Raw genomic sequence first — 25,034 nt, forward strand, 5'->3', positions numbered from 1 at the left:
AGCGGGAGGATGGAGTGAGTTGGAGAGGACGGGATCTGGATTGCCTCAGTTCTGCCGTTTCGCTGCTTTGGACAGCTCGACTGCACAACCTGAATTGAGCTTTATGGATGTGATTTTGTGCATGATATGAAACCATTCTTAGATTATTTGGTATGCAAGATGACATAGATATTTATTTGCAGCTTGAACAGACTTTGTGCCCTAAAATACCTGCATAACTGACAGATAGCCATAATCTTACTATACTTTTGTGAGGTTAGGAAGGATTTTCTCATTATGACCAGTACAGAAGAGACACCCAGGACAGATGAAGTGACTTGTCCAAAGTCACTTCAATCTGTATCCAAACCAGGGATCAAACCCCTACTTCTTGAGAATTGGGCCCCGACACTTCCAGGATTATACCGTGGTAAACAGACAGACCCTGACACACAAATGGCTGATAATCACAGACTAACCAGAGACAAAGGATCTTTAGAACTGGTTGGGCTCTGATCCCCATGATGCCATGTGAACTGATGGGAATCTTGAGACTGAGGCACATGAGACATTTCTGCCTTGCTTTTAAACTCCAGCATCAGGATGGTGGGAGGCAGGAGAATACTCATAATGACCTAAAAGAGAGATACAAGATTCAGGAAATTCATTCAGCAGTGATAGCATAGACCTGAGGCCATAGTCAGCCATGCATGGTGCCAGCACAAACCCAGTGCAATTCCACTGTCCTGGGAGAGAGCCACTGGTGCAGGGAATCTCTGTATTACACTCCTACAGCCTCTGAAGAAGTGTGCTGCTCTTGACTGTTTTGTGGCTTTGAAAAGTATCATGGTATCTGGGGCTACGTTAGATACAGCTCCCTACGTCCAGAGCCCATTCCTCCCATGAGCAGCTCTGACAGAGCACCAGCAATATGGAGCAGCAAGAGTAGGTCGGGAGGTACTGGCGGGTGCTGAGAGAATGGGAACAGCAAAAAAAATCCTCACAAAATGCATTCTCCTAATGCCATCCCACAGCTTCTTTTGCAAAGGAGTAAAACAGAAGCAAGTACAGTTTTCCCTCCCCACCATTCTTTTCTCTCCCAGATATGCACATCCCGATTCATGCTTAAGCATACCTGTCTGAAGGTGCACTAGACACAGTCATAACCACAGAGACATGTATAAAGCATCTAAACAGCATCTAAATGCTCAGAAAAAGCTGGAGTGGTGTTACCTTAAACCAGGAGTTCTTACGCATCTTCAGGCGTCCCATCCACATATCTGTCAGGAGCATCTGTGTGCAAGTATGGGACACGAAAGGCCGCAGCCCCACAGACACTGCTAGTTTTAAGCAAGTTGAGTTGCTCCAGTTTTTCAGTTCATAGGTCAGCAGCTTCATGGCCATCTGCTCATTTTGTTTGAAAGCTTTCTCCAGAACATCTAAGGCTAGCTGCCCAAACTCCCTAGAGCAGAAAGGACTTAACAGTTAATACAACAAGGATCAGACAAAACTCAGAATCACTGCTGCAAAGAGGCTGGCTGGAAAAATCCATTAACTGAAGTTCAGCTAACAATCTGAGTAAGTATGCCTTCTCCCATTTTTCCCATTGCTTTATCAACGTATCTAGTGAAAAATAATTTGGGGAGTAAATCAAACTATTTAGTCCTAATAACAAGGTTTGGGGTTATCCTGTTTTCTACTTTATTTGTTTTGCTCTTAATCTCACTCAGCAATCAAAATGGACCCTACGAAGTTCTGTGTATTTCCTTCAACAGACCCATCACCACTCTGGGCAAGCATTGCAGGCAGTTGCAAAAGCCTCTTCTTTTACACTGGCTCTCAAAAACTTCTGTAGGGAAGACTCCTGAAGGAAGATATGCCTCCCTTTAAATTAAGCTTTGGAGCTGCATGCAAAACAAACAGCACGTCTTATTGTATTAACAAGAAAAATTACCAGAAAACAAACTTAAAGAAAATTCTTGGTCTACTTCATTTTTTATTCACTCAGTTATTTCAGCACACATTTTTCTTTAGCTCTTACACAGAGCAGGATTTATGCACTAATTTTAGTTTGCTCATCACCATGTTACAGATTTGAAAAGTCTAACATATATGTGCCATACGGCTTTTTAACAAGTTGAACTGGAAGGGAAGCTGTAAGGGTAATTTTAATCTTCCACTTGACCATTTAGCAGACACTTAGCCACACATTACTCACCCGTACTTTAATTTTCAAATATGCAACTAGAAAACATGCTAATAGTTTTCCTTCAACTCTCAACCAGACTGTACATCAACACATAGCTCCATTATATAATATGAATAGTGAGTAGGTGAAAGTACTTCTTATATACTCCATAGTCCATGGCACCACTAACCTTACAAACTCGGAGTGGATTAGGAAAATATCTAACCATTCTAAGCACTGCAGAAATTTATTAACTGGAGTGAAGGGATAATTCATACTTTGAGTACTTCTTGAGTTCTTCTGAAGTGTCATCCACCATGTTGCTCTGTTTAGCTTCACGTGCCATCGCCCTGTAGAGTTTACAAGCCACAACGGCTTTGACCATGGCTTCCTCTCCGTGTTGCCAGAAGAACATTGCCATCTTCTGCCTCTTCATTAATACTGCCCAAACCAGGAGGTCGTTGTAGGGGTAGATAAAGCCAGATGACTCATAGTTCTCTGCAAAGTTTATATCCTCTTTTGATTTCTTTTTACACTTATGGAAAGCAGTGGATCTTTCCTATAAATTTGTTTTTCAAAAACAAGAGAAGTTCCATGAACGGCTGAGGTTCAGACTCATGTAAGTAAAACTGCACGCAAATCTAAATTGCAAGTAGCAAACTGTTTGATCATTATACACATTTAAGTCATAAACCACAGCTGGGATCCCATTCAGATTATCAATGCTAAGAACCTGGTAACATCAGCGGAGGAAAAACACTCCTTGCTCGGTACTTATTTATAGCTTCCCCTTCCATAGCATTGGGCAGTCTCCAAACCCCATGATATCAAGATCGTACTTTCACTCTTTCCTTGTACTTGTGTTATGACAGGAGAAAAAGCCATCAGTAGACTGAAACATACCTTATGGACTTGTGATACTTAAAGATGATTTTTACTGTCTTCCACACTTGTAAACTTGCTATACATTGGTGTCTGGATATTTCTCCATTAAAGGCAAAGAAGAAGCTTTACTGGTGTAAGTGAGGTTGTCTCAGTGCTCTATTGCATTCATTTTGGCTCAGACTAATTCCAATAAAGACATTTAAATTCATTCTGCTTCATGTTTTGTTTGTCAGATATCTGTACGTGGCAATTTTTGCTCTTTTTATCATTCTTTCTTTGAAAGAAAATACTCTGTCATCATTTTCCAGATATCAGAACCGTATCGCTTCTTAGCAGGCTTACTGTGGCTACTTTAATAAGCAATCACGAGAAAACATCAATAAAGTCAGAGAATTCCTACTGTTGCTTCCAACTAAGAAGAGTTTTCACCCATGCTTGATGTTCAGAAATTTGGTGATACTACATTCCAGTGAAAGCCCTTAGCAACGAATGGATGGAAGTCAAAATGTATCACAGGAGGAATCTGAGCTTGTTTTCAACATGAAAATTGCAAGACCTGTACTTTATGAACAGGAAGCAGCAAAATGTTGCTTCCACTGAAATTTAAGTAGAATTATGGTAACTAACAGCCTGACCAACATATGTCTAAAATCTCTCAATAAAATGATTAGCAGCCTAATATGCCCTAATCAAAGTCTAGAATAAGCAATTATATTACCTTGTATTTGTAAGGCTGTGCTGTTCTGAAGAACTGAGAATGCAAAGTACTTTCAGCAGATCCCATTCTGCTACCCATCTGATTACTCTGATGAAGGGAATGTGACAGGCTCTGAGAAAAGCTGGAGAGCACTCTCTAGATCCAAAGGCATACCATAAAACACAAGGAGAGAAATGTAAATTAGAGATGAAGTTTGCCTGTACTTATCTCTGATTGCAATGCTGCCTGTAGAGTCTGATGTTTGAATAAGACTAGTGAGTCAGCAATCACTATAACTACCACTGGAGCTTACATCATCAAGGAAAAACCAGCCTATTTCACATCTAATTTAAAAAATACATATTTTTCTGAATCTCTAAATTCAAAATACTGATTTCTCCAAAAGCATCCACCGATTATAACAACAACAGGGCTTGCATCAAATTGGAATCACCCAACCTAGAAGATCTTTCAAGTACCTACCCTTATAAAAAGTGCCATAAGCCCTTTAAAAGACAGAAGTTCTCTGAACTTTTTGCTGACCATTTCCTCTGAAGGATGGCATGTCTAGCACCCCTGGGCATTTTGTTCAGTGTTTACTGAGAGGCAAGAATGTTACCAGCTGAATCAGTAACACTTTCCTGCAGTTCCTAGTGGTTCCACCCGTCCCTGTTAAGGTCGTATTTTATGAGGATATAGTGAAGAGTGTCACAACTGCTCAAATATATCTTTTTAAGCATTGTATTAAACCAGCAACACACAGAAAGCTCTGTCTCTGTGTTTCTAGTCACTGCAAGTAACAGTTTTCATTATTCTTCTAATTTTCCCTGATGACCCTGAAGTTCTTCTATTAGTCGTGAGAGTGGCACATAGGGATGAGAGGTTGTTGTTGTTTGTTTTTTAACATATGGAAATACTTTAATCAAAGTCCAGTTCTACTCTGAAAACCCGGGAAAGTTCTTACGTAGTAGATCTACTCCTGTGATGTTGGGAATGATATTTGGCTAACTTATTGAAAAATTCAGGCTGCTTTCAAGTTATTAGTTGTGGAAAGTCAATGGGGAAAATGAAAACGCTAGGATGTTTGCACACTGTTGTTCCGAGGCAGTTTGTTTGCTTGCAGAGTTGATGCTACGGACACGCAGACATGTCACAATGCTATGCCATACAGTAAAACACCTTCAGCGTCTAGAAGGTGCAGAACGGCACATGTGTCCAAGCACAAGCCTCTTCTGCCTGCCCAAAGCCACTGCACCATGGCTGCAGCCTGGCACATCCAGCATGAGACTTCCCCTGTGATGAACAGTGTGTCACGGAAAAAGCTCTGCCAGGCAAACACAGCTTATTACCCTGGCAGGAAGATGCACCACTAGCACTGGGCTGTTTCTATAAGGTAAGACATTTGCCCAAAACGTGGGTCAGAGAACTCCATGCTGCTGTTAACTACGCTGTGTTGACATGCTCTAAGCCTAGTTCAATGCCTGTTGAATTCAGTATTTCTGTGATGTGGTTCAAATTGCAAGAGCAGAAACATGCAATTGCTTCACAAAAGGAAAAATGGTGGTTGGTACAGCCTTGTCAATCTTCACTGATGGATGACAGATAAAGACCACAACCCAGCTACTGGACACAAAGGTAAATTTACTAAACGAATAGTTAATTCAACAATCACTGGTGGTCTTGCATGGCATGGAGTAGTTTGGGGAAGGATTTGTCTGTTTTGTTTGCAAGCTCTCTACAGTTGGCAGAGATTCATAAAACAAGCAAGCATGGCATACATTTAACCGATGCTCCTCAGACAAACCACAGTGACAACCTGAGCTATTTCCAGCTGTCACATTTTGGCTTTTCTTGGTGACCAGTGTAGCCATTTCACAGAAGTTACCTTGTGTTTTCTGTAGAGATCATTGTAGAGAATTCGGAAATGCTTCCTTGTGTAGCTGCTCCGATAAGCTCCACCAAGGAGGTACTCTACCACCAGCCCAATATCAATCAGTGATATCTTGTAATCCAAGGAAAGAGTATTCTGAAACACCAAACGTCACAAGCATTTCATGAAGCTATTATAGGCAGCATTCAACCATGTCAGAGCCCTACTACTACGAGAGCAGTCTGGAAGAAGGTGCAACTGAGAGGCTCCTGCATCTTTCAGGAAAGTGTCCACATTCATTAGGCATATGAAATTCCCCTAGGAGGAAGAACACAGGCACATCCACATATTCAGCCTGAAAAGTGTGATGTCTACAGTCCACTGCACCCACGTTGCGTAGGGACGTATATTGCAATGTTCACAAGACCAGCTGCATTCAACAGTGTGGATAATGGTTCTTCAGGTTAAACACCAACAGCCAGAGAGACTGATAAAATCTTCTTTTCACGACAAGAGGAAACTAGCATGGTATGATTTACTCATTAAACTAGTTCACTAATTAAAACAAAGAAGTGGACGAAGTATGTATGTGCATTATCTGTACCTTCTGAGTCTCTCACCGCTTCTGTTTAAAGCACTATTGCTTCCCAGTTTACCTCCACTGTCGTTCCATGACAAATGCAGATTTTAAAGATTATTGGTAAAACCTTAAACCACAACTCCTGGAAGTGAAAAATGGGCCTGTACATAGGTGAGATCAGAGGCATTTCGTATTCCTAGCAGTGTATGTCTTTCAAACTGTGAAAAGTCATTTTCTTCATCAGAATCAGGAGGTTTTTTTCAATAGACTTTAGTGGTAAGACTCAGTACAGCCAGCTAAGGCCACCCAGTCCTGGGGAACAGAAGGCACCAACATGCTGAGCACTCTGGGGCAAAAGCATGTTTCACAGAACAGAGCTTGCCAGTTCTGTCATTGCAAGTCAGGCAAGTATTTCTGACTACCTATGTGTGTAGATACTTTTCTGCACTAAAAAACATGTTTTATGCTATCAGGGCGGGCTGCAATGTATCTCCATTCAAAGGCAGTAGCAGCAAAGCTGGTCACACTAACGGAGAAATATTCTGAAATCCATGGTCACATCACTCTGGTGACTGCCCTAGCTATTGTGTTACCTTACTTAGTAAGACTGCAGCTGCACAAGCCATTCACAGAGCACTTATGCGTACTTACGGAAACCCAGGTGAAAAAGGCTTTTCAGAGTTTAGACCTGTTTGCAGGTACCGAGTTTAGCTTACCCGAGAGTGCAGAACGTTTTGAAATTGAGCACGCATTTTCTACCTAGATTACACTATTCCACTGCAAGCTTCCCATTAAATCACACATTGAGTTTTCCCAGAGCGTCCTGAGATGTAACCAGGCCATAGGTTTTAGGAGAGGGGTTGTACCAAGGAGCAAATCACTTCAGTATCAGTGAGAAAGATTTCTCAGCCTGGAAAAGTTCAATGTATTTTCAAAACTCAGATCTTCCAGATCTATCACATAAATTAGACTTTAAATATGTCCATCAGTATGCAAAAACACAGAAAGTAGCTTGTCATGGATATCACAATATCCTACACACCTATCTACAGAACCATCAATGCAATTGACATGAAAAAGTCACCCACAATAAGAAAATCATACCAGAAATCCCACTACCTGAGAACACAGAACTCTGCAAACAGTGAGACTTAACATTTCATTTTATGTTAGCATTCACACCCTGGAAAGAATTAGTAAATTAATCTAGTTTTGGATCTAGGCATCTCCTGCAGTGGAGACTATATGCAGAAAGAACAGCTCATCCCTTCCTGGCTAAGCAGTGCTGTGAGGTACAATAGATAACAGAAATATGAAATAAAAGTGTAGCTAAATAACAAGGCTGCCACTAAACTAATAGGAACCCGTGTTCCATGCAGTAGTCATCCACTGCCACCTTCTGTTCTCCTAGGCAATGCAGCACATTGAAATGTGTCTTGTCATAGTATCTTTCGTTACTGCTCAACAAGGACTTTTTTAGCTTTGAGGAAAAAAAGAAAACCTTAAAGCAACGAGCATAATTACTGCATTAATTTACTAAGTCTTTTGTGCAATCACTTAACAACGTCACTCTCGCAACTTGAGAAAGACAGTCCGATCTATACAAACTGCTTGCCTTTGAAATTAAGGTAAAGGACGCTTGGGAGCATTCTGCAGTAGTATGCTAGTTAATTGCTTAGGAGGATCAGTGAGACAGAGACAAAACCGTTTAGTAGATATAGGAGCATAATATCGAACGCATCACTTCTATTCCTCAAATTCCCCTGTATTACCCAACAGCAGTGTGCCAGTGGATGCTGAAGTTCTAAGCTACCATTTTTGCTCCCAGGCCTTTCCTATGTCTATTACCTGTTTCACATCTCGAACTAGGTGATGCAAAAGTAGATTTGATGGTCCTTGTTTCTGTGGTGTGAAAAGAAAAGACAGTAAACAATCATGTTGCTCTACATTAGAAAATCAATACAGTAAAAGAAAGCAGCTAAAAGATCTTCAGCATAAGCTACTGTGATTAAAACTCTCCTCACTCAAACTCTCCCCACGAACCTCTTCAAAAACATTTCAACACCAATCTGCAATATCTCTACTATCTTAAATATTGACATATTCTAGAAAGAAGTTGGTATCACTTTGGTTAAACAACATATCACTTTCATCAAGAGAAGCATGTATCACATACTAGATTAAAATCAGAACATATTTCTCATGAGCTTCAGGTGAGTAGTCAGTCTGGTTCATGTCAATAGATTGAAAATAAAAAGCTGGGACACCAATCAAAAAATCCAACATTACAATCAAATATGATCAAAACCCTTTTTTTTTTTTTCAAAAATCCTTCTTAAAAATGTGGCCTGATTATCAAATATTTTGAGCAAAACAGTATTCTTTCTAGGCATTCTCATCTAAAGTTGTACTCTGGGATTTCAAACACTTACTGTATTGTAGAGTTCTTCCAAACGAGATATGGTAAGAAAACGGTGCATGTTCACTCCATGCTCTATTAACAGCTTCACAAAATCCACACGGTCCATCACTAAAGCATCCAGCATTGCCTGTTCCAAGACACCAACCTTCAGAAAGACAGAGATGAAGGAAAAGCTTAGAAAATTATTATCGTCTTCTGGAAACAAATGAAACCTTACTGAACTGCAAGAGAGCTCTTTATTGCAATGATTTGTCTTTATGTATATTTAAAGTGCACAGTACAAAAGAAAAATATGCTGGAGGAAGCATGTGTGTAAAAAATCCAACAGAGAGGGGGAGTAAAACTGAGTCTCCATAAACCCAACGTCTGTAGAGACTTCTACAAATCTAACTTTACAACCAGACTCTGGTAATACATTCCCTACTCTTTAATTCACTTCAGAAGCTAATGTATGATAATGCAGGGGGCGGAGGGAAGCCTTTCTTTTTTGACATACGACAAAAGCCATTTCGAGGTACTGTATTTCAAGATCTTTCTATAGAACTTGAAGTTCTTTAAAGCAGACTTCTTTTCAAATATGAGAGAGAATCTGCGTTAGGATAAACTCTCTCAAAGACACCACGAAGCAGATCTCTACCTACAACAGTGTCTAAATGGTGAAAGCACTCTAGGCATGGCACTTGCACAGAGCTCAGCAGGATTTCTACATGCAAAGGAGTCAGGCATATGAAATTCATATAAATGCATATAAAGAATCTCTACAGAACACGTATGCACAGAAAATGCAGAGCGGTGAACAGAACGAGGACACTGGCACACAAATGAGGCAGCACTAGTGTTTACTTGGCATATGATGTTAGTCATTTCCACGTACGTATTTACGTTTAGTAGAAGTGGTATTAAAAGACGACCAATAAATGTTAGAGAACTGTTACATGTGAAAAGAAAACTTGTGCACTGTTCCTGAATTATTGGTGTTTCTTCCAGAAATATCTCAAGTGACGATACTTGTATTACATTTCCTCGAGCACTCCTTGCTTGCGCTGGCAGTGTGTCTAAAGAGGTTTAGACAGACGTTTGGTAACTACTAGAATGACATTCTTTGTTGTAAAGTTCATTTGAGACTGAGCTGACATTTAAGCAGAAACACAGCTACAGCTGGTTACAATCTCTACCTTCTGAACTTTTATGACCAGAGTTCTGAAGAGAAATGGCCACAACCTGTGCGTAATTGCGCATGTTTCCTTAAAACTCTTAAACAGACAGAAAACCACTAAGACTGCATGGACAATCACCTAAAAATTGCTGCTTAAATATCTAATTCAAAATTTGAACACACAACCACAATAGCCATGCACTAACTGTAGACCCTAGCAATTGCAGGTCTGGCAGACCCTGACAGCTGGGTACTCTTCTTTAATTAAGTAATCAACTATGTCAAAAGCAAACTTTGAAACTGTGCTTGTGTATTTTCTTGGGTTTTTTTCCTTCTTTACAATGCATGAAGAAAATATCGTCATTTAAGATTATTTTCCTGCTTAGTCAAAAGAAAAACTTTCAGGAATATATGTCATTCTAATTTTTTCTTGGAGAAGCAGCAAGAGATGTAAGGCTTGTTTATTAGAAGCTCTTTACAACTTACTTGAAGGGGAGAACATACTCATTATTTGACAATGATTTTTTATTCAAAATGATGCTGAACAATTGCACTGAAATAGACATGAACAGGTACATTGATCTTTTTCAAACAAATCAGAAGCAGAAGAGGGGAAGCAGGGGCACTGCCAGTGAATCTGTAAGACCAGAGGATGATCAAGGTATAAAAGAAACACACAAGGAGATAAGGCTATTGCAGAAATGGTAAATTAATTCATTGCCTCAGTGCTCACTACAGAACATGTTAGGAAAGGTCCTACATCAAAGCTGTTCTTTATGGCAGACAAATCTGAGGAACTGTGTCAAATTGAAGTGCCAGCAGAAAAGATTATAGAAGTCATCCATAAAGTGGCAGCAAATTGTCAGGACCAGGTGGATTACACCTAAGAGTTCCCAGAGAACTGAAGTATAGCTGAAATCAGCCCCTCTAACAGCACAACGGAAGATGGTAGAAAATATGCCAATTGTTAAAAAAGGCAAAGGAGGGTACAGGTTGTCAAAGTATGGCATATCAATACAGTTAGAACTTTGTAACCACAAACAGAACGAAACTACAATAAGGAAGAGCAACAATAGCAATATAGGTAAATACAGTACAATAAGACGAAGTGTGATGGTTTGATGGGGGGGGGCGGGGGGGCGTCTGGTAGCAGGAGAGGGGATTTGCTCCCTGTGACCTCCCCAGTTCCGGCCACCAGATCGGACTTCCATCCCCTTCGGGGTTGAGCCAATCAGTGCCTCTGCGAATTGCCCTATTTAGGTTGGGACAAAAGAATCGGAAAGGTGCTTTGCCCAAGAGCAAGGAGAGGGGTGCTGCCCCCGCTCCCCAGCGCCCGGCCAGGGGCTGCCCGCGCCGGGCCGGCGCCACCTACTCAGGATGGTAGTGGCGGAGCCGCTTGGGAAACTCGGGGAGCACCACACTCCTGGGGTGCCCGCTGGGCCGAGTTCACCCAGAGAGGACTGAAATCTGAGAGAAACGGCCACACAGACACCGGGTCAGCGAGGATGGAACAGGATGAGGTGCCGGAGCTGAGTTTCCCCTGCAACCGGTGGCAAGACGGCAGGCGGCCCCCCTGGAGCCAGGACAGACTTGGTGGAGCAGGGACTCACTCGCAGCCCATAGAAAAGCCACGTTGAAGAAGAGATGCCTGAGCCTGAGGATGGTCGTGAAGTATGGGCACAACAAGGTAGAGACACATCTAGAGTTCATGGGATGACCCATGCCGGAGCGAGTGGCAACAGCTCCCTAAGAATCCGAGACTGTGGTAAAGCCCGCACTGGAGCAATCCGATGGGGAAGGACTGCATTCTGCGGGTAGGACTCACACTGGAGAAGTTTGTGGATTTTCCTCGTGAGCAGGGGATCCACTGGAGCAAGGGAAAAGGGTGTAAGGACTCGTCTTCCTTTAAGAAAGGAGCGGCAGTAACAGCATGAGATGAACTGACCTGCACTCCCCATTCCCTGTGCCCCTGTGCCACTGGGGGAGGAGGTAGAGCCAGGAAGAAAAGGAAAGTGGGGGGTGTGTGTGTTGTTTTTAAGATCTGGCCTTGTTTTCTTTTCATCCTCTCCATTAACTGGTTTTCTTTGTCTCTATCTTTTCAAAGTAACTGTTAATAAAATTAATTGTTTTATTTCCAATCTGAGTCTGTTTTTCCCGGGACCATGGTTGGTGGGTGCTCCCTCTGTTCTTGTCTCAGTCCTCAGTCCCTTTATTACACTTTTTTTCTCCTCTCCACTTTACTGGAGGAGGAGTGAGACAGTGGCTGTGTGGAGTTTAGTTGCCAGATCGGCCGAAAACTCGACAGTTGGTTGTTCTGTAGAATTAAATCAGAACTCTACCAGAATTTTGGCAGGGACGATGAGGATAAGGTTGTCCGATTGATACAGTACGTTTATATGCCCACAAAAGCTTTTGATTATGGCTTTGTTGAAGGACTTCAAAACAAATTAAGCTGTCACAAGGCAAAAGGTCCTCTAATTGTTTAATAATTGATCAAATGGTAGGAAAAAAGATTATTAGTAATGGTGAGAGACCAAGAAATCCCACATATTGAATATTGACTTGACAATACCTGATGACACAAAAATACTCATCGTAGTAAAACTGATTGGGAAGAGGTGCAGAAAAATCTCCTACTATGGGCTAACCAGTCAAAAAAGTAGGTGAAATTCAATATTGGTAAATATCAAACAACACGCATTTGGGAAAAAACGCTACCTGCACACAGTTTTGAAATTAACTCAGAAAAAAATGTTAGTGAACATATCTTCTGAAAGCATGAGTTTAAGTTGGATATAAGTTGGAGACAAGTGAAAAAGACATGCAAACTATTAGGATTTATACTTAGATGAATACAGAACAACATATAAAATATTACCTCTCTACAACTACCTGAAAGGAGGTTGTAGCGAGGTGGTGCCAGTCTCTTCTCCCAAGTAATAAACGATAGGAGGATAGAGGAAATGGCCTCAAGTTGTGCCAGGGGAGCTTTAGATTCGATATTAGGAACAATTTCTTCACTGAAAGGGTTGTCAAGCACCGGGACAGGCTGCCCAGGGAAGGGGTTGAGTCATCATCCCTGGAGGTATTTAAAAGACGTGTAGATGGGGTGCTTAGGGACATGGTTTAGTGGTGAACTTGGCAGTGTTAGGTGAAGGGTTGAACTCATTATCTAAATGTTTCTATGATCTATTCTATGGTTCTATGATTCTACTATTATATCACTTATACTAATTGAACAGTCAAAGCAAGTTTCACCTGCCACACTTCTCATGTAAACACAAAGGAACAATGCAGCCTCACAGGCCTTGCAAACGTATGATAATGATAAAAATTGCAAAAGCTTAATGCTTCTCTCTTACTCCCATTGTATAGAATTTCAAGCAGTAAGATAGACGGTGTCTCCCTTTAATATCTCACAGAGATGTGCTTCAATAAAGCTTATGAACTTATGAACACAGCAGAGTTGTTGAAGGCAAAAAACAAACAGAAATAAAAAAATGTACACGCTATAAAACAATGAAAGAAGACATTGAGAAAAATACATTTTCTTCATAGAGTCAAAACATAACAAGGTATTGTAAAAAAAAATCATAAAGTTAAAAATATGCACACATCGTTGTGTGTACACAAATCTTTTCCATATTCCATAAAAGTCTGTTGGACAGAAACACTGTTAAGGTTATGCAGTCAAACACTCAAAAGCTAATAGATAATTCATCACCATGAATAATAGTACAATTATTCATTGCTCAGTCATATACTATGTTTCCCCAGAGGGCTTTGTCTTATTCAGTTCACAGAGTGAATGATGATCTCTTAGCAGGGAGCTATTCAGCATTTTGTTCTAACTTTATTGTTCCAGGCTTGGCATATCCCTTATTATTCACACACCATTCAAATCCTGTAAATGAAACCAGCAATCTCCTTCTCTGCCTTTCAGTGGGCGCTCGACATCATTTATTTTTACCAGATTTTGTGCACAAACATAACATGATCATCTGCACTTCACAGATAGTGAAGTGAGCCCAAAGAGGTAACAACAAAAAATTCATTCATGGATGCCCAATTGTAGACATCTCAGGCATAGTCCTCCAATACAGGCTGGGTGGAGAATAGATTGAGAGCAGCCCTGAGGAGAAGGACTTGGGGGTGTTGGATCATGAGAAGCTCAACATCAGCCAGCAATGTGCGCTGGCAGCCCAGAAAGTCAACCATATCCTGGGCTGCATCCAAAGAAGCGTGGCCAGCAGGTTGAGGGAGGGGATTCTGCTCCTCTTCTCTGCTCTGTGAGACCCCACCTGGAGGACTGCGTTCAGCTCTGGGGCCCCCAACATAAAAAGGACATGGAGCTGCTGGAGCGAATCCAGAAAAGGGCCACAAAGATGATCCGAGGGCTGGAGCACCTCTGCTATGAAGACAGGATGAGAGAGTTGGGGTTGTTCAGCCTGGAGAAGAGAAGGCTGCAGGGAGACCTAATTGCAGCTTTCCAGTACTTAAAAGGTACTTACAAGAAAGCTGGAGAGAGGTTTTTCACAAGGGTGTATATAGTGATAGGACAAGGGGCAATGGATTTAAACTGAAAGAGGGGAGATTTCGATTAGATCTAAGGAAGAAATTCTTCACTCTGAGGGTGGTGAGGCACTGGAACAGGTTGCCCAGAGGAGTTGTGGATGCTCCATTCCTTGAAGTGTTCAAGGCCATGTTGGATTAGGCTTTGGGCAATGTGGTGTAGTGGAGGGTTTCCCTGCCCATGGCACGGGGGTTGGAACTAGATGATCTTTAAGGTTTCTTCCACCCCAAACCATTCTATGATTCTATGTATTCAGCCTTAAACGCCACAGGAAAATACAGACTGGTGATCAATAAATTCAGCTTCCTTTTTGTGTCAAACAACAAGCTACGGTCACCAAAAAAAACCATACCCACTGCCGATTTTCCCAAATGTACATTGTAAAGAAGAAAAGGCACTCAGAACTGGAAAAATCAACCTTGTAATTCTTGGAAAGGTAAACTCAGAAAGTACTTATGGAAGCATCAGATATAATTTCTTGAAGAAAATATTTACTCTTGTAACAAATGGGAATAGCATGCATTAAATCGCATACAGTTTTATATTTATCTTCTATAAAAATCCTATTATGTACATAAAAAGTCACTTAGGGAGGGTTATACTTAAACACTGGATTACACCTGAAAACTTGAAAAACACTACCTATAGGACTGATTCAATTGCTACTATATGTTCTTTCACACACATACAGTTAATGTAGATCTAAACCGTGACTTGCCTTGATTGAAGCTATTCCTAAGAAAATATCTGAAATAATGCCATGTTACCATAGTTAATTCTACCTTTTTTCACTTGGTAACACCATAAAGGACCATGATTTCTTTATTTCTGTGTGGAGCTAGGAAAATAGAGGCAACGCTCCTTTGGAGAAGAGTACTCCGGGCTACAGCGAAATATCCTTGACCACCAATGACTGTCAACATAGGCTTGAGGAATACATACTCAGAAGGACCCATGAAACTATTTGCAAACGCTAGCAGTGAAAACCACGGGAATTTTAGATATCAGTTCTTCTCTGGGAAAATAAATGTGTTTGATTTTTCACCTGATGCACTCTGCAGTTGAGTACTTTGCAATTTTAAGAATGATGCGTCTCCAAAATCAAAGATGATTACTCCAGAAGACTGACTCCAAGAATCAAACTATTCCTTACTTAAAGCCTGACAAATTCAAATAATGGAAAATTAGTCATCATCATAAAGAATAAAGACACTGTGACAATTTAAAGATAATAGTACCTTCCAGTGCTGTCCATAAACCAGTATGTGTCTCTTGGCAATATCTAGCCGGTTCCAGGCCAACGCCAAATCTAGCTGATCTGAAGCAGACATATTTGTACCTAGGAAACAAGCAAAGGACCAGGAGTTTTCATACACTGATGTTACTCCTCTGCTTTGAAAAGGTAAGCCAATGGGACTGTATGTGAGATGAAAAGAGGTCATGTTTTTAGACAGGTACCTTTCAAGAGTGCAGTCAGAATTGCCAAATCAATGTCCTGCTGATCTTCTAATGCCGCATCAAATATGGTTATCTGTTAGAATTGCAGAAGTATACTATTTGAGGTGAGGCAGAGAAGTCTGTAGTTATTTCTGCCTGGTAAGGGCTGTGGTAGATTAAATCACATACATTTCAACACAAACAATGGCAAAGGCCCAGATATGATCTTCCTTTCTTTCAGACAGAAAATGTACCATTTTGCTTTTTAATGCAATGGCATCCCAGACTAATTGGCATCAACGTAGTGCATAATAACATGAGCCTATTTCCTTTTGATTAGCCTTTAAAGCTGAGAAATGTGAAAATGAAACGTGGTTGATATCTACTCAGTTTTCACATAGAAAACAGACACTCAAGTAAAGTAAATTAAAATTTACTGGAAGAGAAGGCTCTGGGGAGATCTTATAGAAGTCTTGCAGTACCTAAAGGGGGCCTACAGAAAAGCTGGAAAGGGACTTTTTACAAGGGCATGCAGTGATAGGACAAGGGGAAATGGCTTTAAACTGAAAGAGAGAAGATTTAGATTAGATCTAAGGAAGAAATTTTTCACTCTGAGGGTGGTGAAGCACTGGAACAGGTTGCCCAGAGAAGCTGTAGATGCCCCATCCCTGGAAGTGTTCAAGGCCAGGCTGGACGAGGCTTTGAGCAACCTGGTGTAGTGGAAGGTGTCCCTGCCCATGGCAGAGGGGTTGGAACTAGATGATCTTTGAGGTCCCTTCCAACCTGAACGGTTCTATGATTCTGTGGTTCTGCTCACAAATGAGGACCTGAACCGCTAAACATGTCAGCACATTTCAAAAGTAAGTTTCAATACTCAGAAGCAAGTTCTAGCACAATTCTATTATGAGTAGAAGAATGGATTGAAACATTTCTAAATTACAAATAAGACACTACTAGAGGAGAAAAAAAGTAGGAATCACTTGATTTTTCCTGCAAAAAGAAAGGCATTCGGCCCTTTATTAAAATCAGAAAGGCTGCCATTTCATAAGCAACCACTGAGACTTGAGAAGTTAACAGGCTCCGTGGAGATACCTAATATATAAATTTGCACAGATATCTTTAGGTTATCTTTATATTAGACATAACACCACTACTTCTACAACTGCTGTGCCCATGCCAACCCACCACAGAAGGAGCAAAAAGGATAACAGCAAATGAAAACATCCTAAACTTAGATTGTGAACCCCACTCACGGACTCTCTGTGCTCCATGCATTCCATCAAAATGTGAAATAGATGACTAGACTGTTTCTGTCCCAAGCTAAATGTGTTCTGAATCATCACTAAGACCTCCTCCTTCACTTGAGGGCGCAGCTCTCTGAAAAACAAGATACACAAGCAAGAATAAGTACATTTTTAGCTGCTTCTTAACAGCCCAAATGACACCTCAGGAGAAGACAAAACGTGTGCTAAGCAGAGACATACGAGAAATCTTTTATTTATGCTTCTCTGTTGACTTATTCGTGCCTTCTTCTAACAAAACAAAGACATTCCATACCATAAATTATTATTCACACAGGCATTAGTTCTGACCATACATATATACCATTGGAAACAGGATAAATGAAAATTTTCAAAGGATTGTCTGTGAATATAGAGCTAAAAATCACTAAAAGTTTAGAAGACTTTTTCTTTCTTTCAATAATCGTAGAGGGATAAAATTAAATTCCTCATTATTTGTTCATTGGGCTTTATACCTCTCCTGTCTTTTTTCCCCTCATTTATCTTTCTGTTAAGCTTTCCATCCATATATTTCTTTTCTTTAGAAATGATAGTTTTTTTTTAAAAAATATCAAAAATATGGAAGAAAAGCAAGTGAAGAAAAAAGTTCTTAATGCAACACAGTAGCAAAAATACTACCCCCTGAAAGAATATTTAGAAAAGATAATAAATAATAAACAGGACATAAAGTTGATTAAATTGTTCATTTTTTTAAACTGGAACGAATGCAGGCCACCTTTTTAAAATTTGATTTTTATTTAAAAAGCCCTTTTGACTTTGAAAAACCTTTCACAAAAATATTAGTTGGCTATACAAATATACATATATATTTATTTACATTTAGGACACAGTATTTTCACCAAGGCAGGGTTAACAGAGTCTACAGCTAAGGCTGCACTGCAGATGACATAAAGAGTTACAGCTAGACGAGGCTGACAAATCTGGGTTACCACTGGGTAAGCCAAAGCCAAGGAACTTTAGTCCTCCTCCTACCCCAGCCTGAGTCTCCTACAGCTACTAAGCCCTAGCCCAATCTCAAAAGCTTTGTGCAACCTAAATCCAAGCCCACTTACAGAATACTGATGGCAGGAGAAAGGACTAAGTCCAAACACAAGCGGGCACTCTGAGGTCACCAAGCAGTGTCCCTCGTCAAAGGTAAGAAACATTATGGTAACTCAAAATCATAGAATCATAGAATCATAGAATCATAGAATGGCATAGGCTGGAAGGGACTTTAGACATCATCTAATCCAACCTCCCTGTCATGGGCAGAGACGCCTCTCAACTAGATCAGGCTACTCAAGGCTCTGTCCAACTTGGCCTTGAACACCTCCAGGGAGGGGGCATCCACCACTTCTGTGGGCAATTTATTCCAAAGTCTTACCACCCTCGTACTGAAGAATTTCTTCCTAAGATCTAATCTAAATCTGTTCTCCTTCAACTTAAACCCATTTCCCCTTGTCCTATCAATGGGCACTCTTGTAAAAAGTCCCTCCCCAGCCTTCCTGCAGGTTGCCTTCAGGTATTGGAAGGCAGCTATTAGGTCCCCCTGAAGTCTTCTCTTTTCAAGGCTGAACAATCCCAGCTCCTGCAACCTGTCCTCGTAGCAGAGGTGCTCCAGCCCCTGGATCATCTTTGTGGCCCTCCTCTGAACACGCTCCAACAAATCTATGTCTCTCTTATGGTGGGGACACCAGAACTAGACGCAGTATTCGAGGTGGGGTCTCACAAGAGCAGAGTAGAGGGGGAGAATCACCTCTCTTGACCTGCTGACCACGCTTCTCTTGATACATCCCAGGATGCGGTTGGCCTTCTGGGCTGCATGAGTGCACTGCCGGCTCATGTTGAGCTTCTCATCTATAAACACACCCAAATCCTTCTCTTCAGGGCTACTCTCAACCCACTCTGTGCCCAGTTTGTATTTGTGCCTAGGATTGGCCTGACTCAGGTGAATATTTATTTATTTTATAATAAATAAATAAATAGCTAGATGCAGTTTATTTTTTCTCTTCAAAAAAGCTTCGGTACATTTGGCAGAATAACTCTTTCAGCACTAGTTTGAGGCAGGGAAGGAAGAAACTCTGCTCTCGCTTCACAGAAGTAAAAGCCGGCAAAAGACCATGGGGAGATCATTGCTAGAAGCACTAAAAAACATCTCAGCGTTAGTTCTGAGACAAGTGTTTTCAGGTCCCCCTTCAACACGACAGACCCAGCAGGAGGAGCACTGTGCCACTACTCACCCCGTGTCACCCACGTGTTTGTGGGTAAAAGCCAGGATATCTGCAGCTCTGCCAGTCCCCTCGTAGACCACCACAGGGACAGCTGGGCTGGCTCTCACGTACTCCCACACCATTAGGATCACACTGGGGCCTCCTTCCACCACCAACCCAACTACGGGTACACCTTGGCCCATTCCTGTTTCAAAACACACCTAACCAGTTACAAACAGGTCTCAGCCACAAAAGAATCACAACATGTGGTAAACAAAAACTCATGAAGGAGTCTCATTCACGGTTCAACAGAGAGGAAATCATGCCTTCACCATCTCTCATTTGACTTACACTTTTTAAGACTTTCACAGAACTTCTGCAACCAGATCAAAAAGACCTTGAAAACCTCCTGATAAAATTGTAAGCGGCCCTAGCATTGGAAAGAAGAAACATCCTTCAGAACATCCTTCTGCCCTTTACAACAGCTCTCACACACAAGGACGCTGACAGCGTTTGAAATGTCGTCAATATTCATTTGTTTAACTACACACATAGAAAAGTAATCAGGCACTTCTTTACAGCCTTTCTCAAGCTTTACAGCAGCAGGGTGGTTTTTTTAACAATCAGAAATAAATTCAAATAAGATTTAATAGAAATGAAAAACTGCAGAAAGTCTGACTTGCAAAAACTCGCAGTAAGAGAAGATACAAGAGGCTGGGTAAGAAGCTCTAAATATGAACACATTAAAAATTGGGTAAGTTTTCAAGTTCGTAAATACTATAACGTGAGTAGAAAAATGAAAAAAAGATTCAGTATTGTAACTCTGCTAATGTCTTTTTAACATACCTCAAGATTTAAATCACTAGGTAAAAGTGAACTTCCACAAATAATTTATACAATTCAATGCATAAAAAAAAAATACTTGTCTATGTAACAAATATTTCTTTCATGATTTCTGTACCATAACTCAGTTACTCTATAGGCAAACAATGGAAGTTACACAATCTGACAAATAAACACTTGTTGAAGGTATTCCCTTCACAACCAGTCTTCCTGTACCTGAGGAGGTCACAGGTTTGCAATACAGAAGAGCGATGAGGATAAAAGGAATGAATAGGGGAAGGATTCATATTCCCCTGAATGTGACAATTTTTCCACCTAGAAAAATGCTGGGAAATGATCTAGTGCTGATATAGAGACCACGTAAAACTGCAAAGTGAGCAAATGCTCAGTACTTACTAAATAATCTGAGTTATTTAGATGTCTCTATAACTAAGAAACCAAAATGCGAGTTAGCCCAAATGCATAACACTTTTTATAAAACGCTGTCCTTTTAATTTTCCTGATATTGACAGTTCAAGACTCACATACAAGTTAGTAACTTTGAACCTCAGTGAAATCTATGGCAACTGAAGATATACAACATGTAACAGGAAATGTCAAGTACTCCTACAACTTTTAGGATAGGTTTTTCTGTCATAAAGCAGACCACAGCAGTACTCACTTGTGTGTATTTTTTGAAGTGATATGTACTTCTCCAAATTTCTCCTTAGCATCATTTCATTCCCATACTTGCCTACTGTCCCATCATCTGCCATTAGAAAATGAGAATGCATGCTGTTGAGGGTACTTAGCTTGCTGAGTGGATTACCAAGAGTCTGGTACAGGCAAACTACCTAAGAAAAACAAAATAAAAAGATCTTCAAAGAAACCAACAAAACATCACCATTTATGTTGCCTGGCTTGTATGTATGTCTTCATTATATTGTGATCTGCTGAAAGCTTCCATCATGCTTTTTGCTGCTATACTCAAACATGGGTTTCCATTTGATTCTTAACAGCAACAAAACCACAATTAATACCACAAAAGCATTTCTGATTAGGCTTGCAGTCCGTAGGCAGAGTCACTGTCTGTCTTTCTTTGCAATGGTTGAAACACAATGGTATATTTTTCCTCGGTGCATTCCCATTAACAACATGTGAGCTCTCATTTATCAGGAATCATTTCACCTTACTTGTCAAGTGGTTTTAGACAGTTATGTAGAATGTGCCCTCACACTGACACTCACATGAAGTTCTAGTTTATGAATAAAAATCATGCATATTAATAACGTATTTGTGTGTACCATTAACCTGGTTGCTCATCCTGAATCACACGGATATATAAATACACCACTTGTAATCACAAGATAATTGCCTAATTAATTACAAAATTTCAAAAAGGAATGGTGACTTCCTGTAAAAGAGAAATATTTAAAAACTATTCGTTTACACACAAGAAGCAAAACACAGTGTCTCAACATGCCACAGAATTCTACTGCTGAGCAACATCTAAGTCTCTGTTACTGAGAAACAAACATCAAACCAATGACATGAAGCGAGCAGAAAATAAAGTATGCAAGAAAGCTACAACATCCCCTGAACATGAAGGTTTTATTATTAAAACGTGTCCAACTCACATCTTTTCCAATGAGATCCCTCTGGTTCTCAATGACACCCCATGGAGGAATCCCAACAGCACAGATCTTTTTCAGGTGTGGTGAGGCACGGCCTTTCAGTGCATCCCCCACATGCCTGGACACTCCTAAACAGATAACTAAATCATCATTTTTCTTCTACATTCAGAGACCTGCTACAGGACATCAATGAAAGGGCTTCCCATGATTTAATTTATTCTGTGGTTATGTTTTAACCAGAAACAAATCATCCCACCCCATTTGCATATTTGACAAGCACTGCAGGAACTGTAAGGCTCGGACGTAATGCACCAAGGCTTCAAACTCAACACATTGCTAATGGTGCTTTCTACCACCATAAAAACTTTATTATTTACATAAATGCACAGAACATTTCTCCTGTAAGGTCACCAGATTGAACAAAATCTAAAGGAGTAAAATCGCTCTGCGGTTTACTGACCCCCTCAAATTTTGAGAGTAGTCTAAAGGCAGTTTCAGATACTAATAGGCCAATTAATGGATTATCATAATACAAAACTTTCTTAATTATAAAACATAAGTTAAATTTAGATTTGAAAACCGTTTCAAAAACACCAATCAGTCCTCAGAGCCTAAATATTTTAATGAAGCAGATAAAATTGACTGCAAAGAAGTTCTGTTTATCTATTATCAGTGTTTCCTATTACATGCAGAATACTCTGCTCTTTAATTAAAAAAAAAATACTAAAAACATTCAGAATGCCTACCAACAGCAGAGGAACATGATGTCAGTCTTTGAATTATGCATAGCTCCTTAAAAAAAAGCTTCGTTTTCTGCTAAAATATCACAAATTACCAAATAATTTCATTATATTTGCCCTAGGTGTACATGTTTGCATGCAGAGAAAGAATATCAGAGGAAAACTGAAATAAAATTACACTACCGCTGTTGATGCCTGCTGTAATTATCCATGCTCCTGTAGTCTCAGCAGCCTTCACCAATCCTTTGCTGAAAATCTGCTTGACCTTTGAGGGAAGCTTGAAATTTTGAAAGCCTCCATGAACAGAGATCACTAGTTTTGGCAACTCCATCTGCCATTCTTTAATCATCAAGTGCAACAGCTGATCCAAATTGCTATCATAAGAAAGTCGAATGTACTGGAAGAAATTATAATGGGTAAAATAAACATCCTTTAAGTACTCCAGGAGAAGAAACTGCAACATTTTAAAAAGTTCTCAGCATTAGTGTCTTAAAGGTTTTGTGCAGGATTAGAACTTTCACAACACCGCTAACACGACAGCACAAAAAGACATCAGTGAGCAACACAGCCAGCAAGACAGACCATGCTTAATCGCAGTGAAGTTCAACATAAAAATATCACACACACACTCTAACCTGACTTACTTTTAAATTCCCCTGCTCTCTTAAGACAAACAATCTGATATCCACTCAAACCCACTTTTTGTCCTTCTTATGCTGAAATATAAAAAGAAGTTGGACATACAAACCCAGCATCTATTACCTTGGCATGGTAAGTGTGATCTCCGTCTTGAAAATTGAGCGTACCAAATGCATCCGTTGGACTCGTCTTTGTGTGTTTTTGCACAGACCATTCGCCATCATCTCTCTGTGGGGCAGCCCGATAAACAGGCCAGCTACAGTCTACTCCTGGGTGATCTCCAATCAGCCGTCCACAGCAACATCTCACATTAAAAATAAAAAAATTATTTCATATCAAACACACTACCATGCAACTCTAGGATCTTCACCGGAATAGCCCAAATAGTTTTTCTACGAATAAGGTTATTGTAGCTTGCTGACACAGAATATAATAAAAATTAGCTCAGTTGAAAAAATCTCAACAATGGCAAAATGGCATTGAATTAAACCATAAATACGTTTTGTTGGAAACAGGATTTGTTCTCTACCTGTGGAACGCTAATAACAGTTAGAAGTTGGACTGGATGATCTTCAAAGGTTCCTTCCAATTCAAACCATGCTGTGATTCTATGTAACTCTGTAACACTTTGAGAGTCCCATATAGCAAATCTGACCCCAGCAATGCAGCTGAGATTTACTGGTCCCACATATGATATTTCAGAGGAGTATCCTACGACACCAAAGCTTGCTATGGTTACTACCACAGGTTATTCTAGGTATTGAAGAAAGATCTAGGAGTTACAGTCATTAACCAGGAGGAGAAGAGCAACCTTCACTCTAGAGAGAACTTCAGGGTGACCTTTATACTAACCCTTGGATGCCAGCAAAGTGAATATACAAAACAAACGACTGAAGTGCAACATTGAGGGAAATTTAGCAGAAGGTCAGTTAGTATTAAAGGTTTGCAACTGGATGAATAACTCAGATTCCAAATTCAATCAGTATTGCTGTCAGACAGGCTTTGACAGGCTCCAGTCTCTTCTACAGGATTAACTTCAATGTAATCCACAGTGACATCTGACAGACTAGTTTTCCTTTAGACATTTCAGAAGTTAATACACCCTGAGAAATGGAGAGGAATTCTTCCCTTTTAGTCTTTAAAGCTACCAAACAGCCTCCAACAACCCAAACTCAATGACTGCCTTGGGACTCAGACGTATTACTTGTGGATCTAGGGGCAGGTGTAAAACCTGAAGATGTAAAACCCTGAAAAGGTATGTTCAGAGAGAGAGTTTTCTGTGGAGATTCATAAGAACTAACTGGTCAAAGAGAAATAGATTAAAAATAACAAACAAACAAAAACAAACCCAAAACAACACTAAGGAAATTAAGGAAGTAAACTGCTTTAGAAAGGCACTTTTTGATACCCAGAAACCATGAAATTACGTTTGCTCTCCAGTTTTTCAACACAGCCAAATGACATTTGATTTATTGGGGCTGCTGGAGTGAGTCCAGAGGAGGGCCATGAAGATGATCCGAGGGCTGGAGCACCTCTCCTATGAAGACAGGTTGAGAGAGTTGGAGCTGTTCAGCCTGGAGAAGAGAAGGCTCTGGGGTGATCTTATTGCAGCCTTCCAGTACTTAAAGGGGACATACAGGAAAGCTGGAGAGGGGCTTTTTACAAGATTATATGGTGATAAGACAAGGGGCAATGGCTTTAAACTGAAAGAGGGGAGATTTAGATTAGATACAAGGAAGAAATTCTTCACTCAGAGAGTGGTGAGCCACTGGAACAGGTTGCCCAGAGAAGCTGTGTCTGCCCCATCCCTGAAAGTGTTCAAGGCCAGGCTGGATGAGGCTTTGGGCAACCTGGTGTAGTGGAGGGTTTCCCTGCCCATGGCAGAGGGGTTGGAACTAGATGATCTTTGAGGTCCCTTCCAA

The 25,034-nt window shown here is 40.5% G+C and overlaps 1 protein-coding gene across 1 annotated transcript in view; it reads right to left on the bottom strand.

Annotated features, from left to right (window-relative positions):
• TRPM6 (transient receptor potential cation channel subfamily M member 6) overlaps positions 1 to 25,034 on the bottom strand; it is an 89,103-nt gene that overhangs the window by 42,585 nt on the left and 21,484 nt on the right. Inside the window, exons 4-18 of the mRNA XM_086629490.1 lie at positions 23,236 to 23,416; positions 22,657 to 22,870; positions 21,737 to 21,861; positions 20,782 to 20,953; positions 19,308 to 19,482; positions 17,041 to 17,164; positions 15,809 to 15,881; positions 15,589 to 15,689; positions 8,632 to 8,766; positions 8,048 to 8,101; positions 5,635 to 5,775; positions 3,771 to 3,905; positions 2,446 to 2,726; positions 1,213 to 1,441; positions 459 to 614 (exon numbers count right to left, since the gene is read on the bottom strand). Of these exons, the coding sequence (XP_086485616.1) occupies positions 459 to 614; positions 1,213 to 1,441; positions 2,446 to 2,726; positions 3,771 to 3,905; positions 5,635 to 5,775; positions 8,048 to 8,101; positions 8,632 to 8,766; positions 15,589 to 15,689; positions 15,809 to 15,881; positions 17,041 to 17,164; positions 19,308 to 19,482; positions 20,782 to 20,953; positions 21,737 to 21,861; positions 22,657 to 22,870; positions 23,236 to 23,416 (2,296 nt within the window). The remainder of the gene's footprint in view (positions 1 to 458; positions 615 to 1,212; positions 1,442 to 2,445; positions 2,727 to 3,770; positions 3,906 to 5,634; positions 5,776 to 8,047; positions 8,102 to 8,631; positions 8,767 to 15,588; positions 15,690 to 15,808; positions 15,882 to 17,040; positions 17,165 to 19,307; positions 19,483 to 20,781; positions 20,954 to 21,736; positions 21,862 to 22,656; positions 22,871 to 23,235; positions 23,417 to 25,034) is intronic.

Source organism: Tauraco erythrolophus, chromosome Z (genome assembly GCF_009769465.1).
Source record: "Tauraco erythrolophus isolate bTauEry1 chromosome Z, bTauEry1.pri, whole genome shotgun sequence".
Taxonomy (NCBI): Eukaryota; Metazoa; Chordata; class Aves; order Musophagiformes; family Musophagidae; genus Tauraco; species Tauraco erythrolophus.